The sequence below is a fragment of the Loa loa genome (assembly GCF_000183805.2).
Source record: "Loa loa unplaced genomic scaffold supercont3.26, whole genome shotgun sequence".
Classification (NCBI taxonomy): Eukaryota; Metazoa; Nematoda; class Chromadorea; order Rhabditida; family Onchocercidae; genus Loa; species Loa loa.
In genome coordinates this window covers 68,115-73,294 of record NW_018108206.1, presented here as the reverse complement: position 1 = coordinate 73,294, position 5,180 = coordinate 68,115, and the positions used below count along the sequence as shown (strand labels likewise).

General features: G+C 25.7%; 1 protein-coding gene across 1 annotated transcript in view; it reads left to right on the top strand.

Annotated features, from left to right (window-relative positions):
- Positions 1-4,395: 4,395 nt before the first annotated feature.
- The window catches only part of LOAG_16890 (hypothetical protein), a gene marked incomplete at both ends in the record, with an annotated part of 4,270 nt that continues 3,485 nt past the window's right edge, over positions 4,396-5,180 (top strand). Inside the window, 2 exons of the mRNA XM_020449543.1 lie at positions 4,396-4,531; positions 5,035-5,169. Coding sequence (XP_020306904.1) covers positions 4,396-4,531; positions 5,035-5,169 — 271 coding nt within the window. The remainder of the gene's footprint in view (positions 4,532-5,034; positions 5,170-5,180) is intronic.

The window sequence follows — 5,180 nt, the reverse complement described above, 5'->3', positions numbered from 1 at the left end:
AAAAAAAATTATTGCTTCAATCCATAACTGTTCAATCAGCGAATTTTTTAAATATCATTTGGTTATGTATGAAATTTATATGTAAACACATATCAGTGAACTTTTCCGCTCCCTTACAAAATCGAATTTCTACAACGATGAAACTTTGCATTTAATGAAAATTCAGTTCTATCGGATCAATATTTCTCGTAATTATTATTAACAACAATTTTTAACAATCATTTTTTGAATGAAATGTTACCTTTAATATCTATGACATTGTTCTGCATTATTTTGGATATAAATGCTCAGGTAATTTTAAATTTTTATTTTAAATTTTTAGCAAATTTTATTAGCTAAATAAACTAAGTAACACATCAAAAGACATAAAAATGACATGCTTGATTGTATTCTTGCAACATATGATAACATTTAAAATGCAACACAAATGTGGAATAGTTTAATTTAAATTGAAATGATAACTCAAAATCGAATATCTCAACAATGATCTGCACTTAATTAGCTTAATTAGCGTAGCATAGCGTGGTAAAAAAAAAGAATGTCTCAACAATAATCTGGGTCTAATTAATTTAATTGAATATCTCAACAATGATCTGAGCTTAATTCGCTTAATTAGGGTAGCGCAACATAACAAAAAAAAAATAACAACCATCGGTTGGAAATAATATAAAATTTATAAAGTAATAATTTTATAATTCAAGAAATAAATGCAACATTATTGACAATCTTTCAAAGATTAAAATTAATTACAAAAAAAAAATTTTTTTTCTTGTTGTCGTTTGCATCTTAATAAGGTGGAAAATGGATAAAAATAAAATTGGGTTAACGATTTAGTATTCTCACAATCATTTCACCATTTTAAAATTATCATATTACCGGTTTCAACAGTTTTCAAAGTACACTTTTTTTTCATTGTTGAGATGAATTTTAAATTTGTAAAAATAGCACAAAAAAAATTTGTCGAGAATTTGTGATAAAAAAGAAAAAATAAACTGAAAAATCTTGTCGAAATTTCTCAACAAATTTTGTTTTGTTAATTTTATAATTCAAAATTCATTGCCATTTCAAAAATTTCCAGATTTCTTCTATTTATTTTCAATTTCATTCATTTTTTGCCCTAAATTTTTTTCATTTCATCGATTCAGTTTTTTTTCTTTTTTTTTTTTGTCAAAGGTAACGAAAATTTAAGCAATTCTGACAGTTCGTAAATGTTATAAAAAAACATTTCCCTAAATTATGCTCCTTTTTTTTTTTTGTCAAATTTCTTGCAATGAAAAGGGAAAAAAAAATGCATAATTTGCATATTTCATTTGTATGAATTACTTTTTGAAATAAACATTCAATATTAGCCAGCTAAAAGACCTATTTCAACAAAAAAAAAAAAGAAAAAATGATGTGTAAAAAGTAATTTCATTATCATTTCACAATTTCATTATCAATCTTATCATTCATTGCAATGAAATTTCCATCTTCCAACTTACAGTATATTAAATAATTTGGAAATTAATAGAAATTTAGAAATTTCATGAATATTTCGTAAAAAAAGAACATTTCCTATTCCTTTGGCTTTCTTTCACAAATTAAATTTTTATTTTACAAATTGCAAACTAATTTTATTTATGAAATAATCATTCAAAATATTTATTGATTAGTTGTCAAAATAGATTGGTGCATTTTTTTTTTTTTTAGCAGCATTCATCTGAAGAATTGTTAGAGGATTCGCAGCCACGTATGATCGTAAATTCGAAAGGCGCAAATGTCAGAAGTGATTCACTTGTTGTTACCAATCCACAGTAATTTTTATTTTTAGTATTTTTTCTCAAATAAAAAAAAAAAATTAATTTAGGATTGTTAGATTATAATTATTTTCTAATTTTACATTCTTTTAACAATTTTTCAGACCACCTTTACTACAATTTTCAATTCCAATGTTCGCAGCATTTAATCCATTTCAATTGAAACATCAAACTGTAAAAGCTAAAGGTTAATTAATTATTACTTAAACAATTTTTGTAAATCGAACTCTCAGTTATTTTTTTGATGAATAAAATTTACAATATTTTCTTCCGGTTTAGATGTTTCGAATCAATTCGCAGATTGGTTTCAATCATTTCGTACCAATCTATTCAGGCCATTTCCATTATCCAATACTGATACCTTACTTGGTACTGTTCAAACATATCCACTAGCAGCTAATTTAACACATATTGGCAATTTTGGCAAATTAATGGACAGTAGTAGCCTTCCACTAAAGGTCATTTCTTCATATATATATATATATTTTTTCTACGTGTTTTTTGAAAAATTACTTAAAAAGAATTAGTTATCGCAAAGTTCTAGTTGAATATGAATGATATGCATATTATCACTCAGATAAGCAATAGCTTTCATGATGTTAGCAATAAAATCCTAATTTTCATGGATAAATTCCAATCTCTCATCCAGAGAATTTACATTTTCCTATTATCATTCCGTTTCTTTATTCGTTTAAATCGTTTTTTTTTTCAGAATTCTGCAATTTAATTTATATCTTAAATTTTATTAAATGTCAAAAAATGCGACAAATTCTTGTTTTCTTTCATTATCTAACATTTTTCCAAAAAAAAAAGAAAAAAATAAAAATACTGCAGGCTGATTTATTGTAAAATAGAGGGACTTTTTCTTCCCCAAAATTTTTTATCAGAATTTGAAAGATTGAGTAAAAACTTTTTGGACATTCAATTCTATCACAAGGAATCATTTCTCCGAGATGTTAAATTTGAAAAATAAATATTTAAAGATAAAATAAATCCTTTTTCATCTATTTATTTTTCTACTTCGAATAATTAAAATCAATTAAACTTAGTAATTAAAATCAATTTAACTATTTGAATTTACACTTCTTTTTTTTAATGTATGGTAACATTGACAAGTTTTCTTTTTTTTTTTAAGTATCAAAAATAATTTTTGCAAACATAAATGGAAAAGAAAATAAAAGGAAAGAAATTTTTATACTATTTTAAAGTTTGATGAAAATTTAAAAATTTAAATGAGATAGAGTATTTTTAAATTGCACAAATTCTTAAAAGGTAATTAAAATCACCAAATAGTAAATAATCAGTTTTAATGGTCAGTTTTAACATTTTATTTAATTAAATTTCAGCTCCAAACTATTCAAGTTTTTGAAAATTTAATGAGTTTATGTTGAGGCTTATCACATTGTTAGAAATATCTGAAATAAATGAAACCGGAAATTGTGGAATTTGATTTGAATGGAACCTGATTTATTTTAAATTAATTAATTTTGTTCATCCACAATTCATTTATTTGCTTTTGAATGTTTAATTATTTAGGAGGGGGGGGGGGACCATTCCAGAACATCTACCATATTTTTTCTTTTTTCTTAACTAAAGTCATGGAAATCTTTATTTAAAAAATGAAAATAATTTTACTTTTCACAGGTAGATTTAGCGCTTCATTATTTGGCGCAAATAGCTCAAATAATATTTGAGGGAAAATACTTTCAAATTGATTAGGTGTAAATCACAATTGTGAAATAATCCATATTTGATAACGAGAATACTGATAAGATAGTGATATTGGTTTAAAAAAAAAACGAATTTTGCTTTTTGGAAGTTATTATTCTCAATTATAAAATGCTTAATTGAAATTTAAAATGAATCAATAAAATTCAATGGTCTTTTTCTTCTTTTTTTATTTGTCAACATTTCCAGTAACTCCTTTTTTTTTTACGGTATTGAATTTGTTCTTTGTCACATAATTTGATTAGTAAAGGATTTCTTTCAAATTTAATCTATTTATATTTACATGTTTACAAAGACTGGTTAGCCAATATTATGTAAACAAGTTTTCCTTTTCATTATTAACCTGTCCATCATTGATACAAACAACCATTAGTCATTCGTTTCAAATTTGAATTTCGATCATTTGAGCTAGTTGTAATCAAACTTTTACAATCCATTACCTATCGCTACAATCATTGATTTCTTAGAAATTTAAAGAAAAAAAAATCAAAATTGTCATTTAGCAAAGCAATCATTTTTAACAACAATTATTCAACGAAATAGTAATTGACCATATCCGATCATTCGTAATTTTTCACATAAAAATTTGTTTATTGAAGAAAATCAAAAAATTGGGTTTTGTATGAGAATTGCTTAGATTTGAATAAAAAAAAAAAAGAACGAAACATCATCAGAAATGTCATCATTTTATGTGTCATTTGTCACTCTATCAAGAATATGCATTACTTATTAAAATAGAGTCTCAGGATCATTTCGAGAAATTAGAATTATAAAATTTATGTTTTTTTTTGAGATTATATTTTCTTCTGATATGATAATTCTTTTTTTTTTGTTTTAGTCATCAGATTATGATAAAAAACATCAAGAAATAATGAAAAATGCTGACCTTGGGATGAATGCGCCAAATGGTTTGATTATACCTGAAAAAGTTAATAATGATAAGGTCAAAGGTGACAATACACCAAATAACAGTTTTACAACAGTCAATGCGAATAGTGAAGCACAGGGTATTTTTGCATTCTTTTTCCAATATGATATATATTCAACAAAAACGAAATATATATTATCCATATTCTTAAATCTCGAGTAAATTTACTCCCGATTGGTTTTCGGGCAAGGTTATTCCCGATAGATTATGGGATCCGGATGGACTCTCCGAATACAACCATTCCGGATTCTGAAGGGATTTGTTCACTTTTTGTTTGAATGAACGAAACATTTATAAATGGCGCATTAGCTATTTACTGAAGAACGAGAAAGAAGTAGAAGGTATCGGAATTGAACCAATCATTCTTTTCTTTTCACTTTGGACACAAACACTAACCAATCGGTCATTCAACAGTGTCTTAAGTAAAAACCTCTAATGAGTATCATTGTATAGGTCTTTGTAGAAAAATATGAATTACTGCGCTTTGTGGGATTCTTTTAATTCGGCTGAATTTTTCCACCAAAACAAATTCTCCCCAGATATGAATGAAAATTTTGTGTCTTACATATTTTTGTGTCACAGATGGCAATGCTACTGATACAGAAAATGATTATGATGCTGACTTCGAAATGAAAAAGAATCCGGAATTGGACGAAAGTGAAATGAAAAAGGATCCGGAATTGGACAAAAGTGAAATGAAAGAAATTTCGGAATCAGGTGAAAGCGAA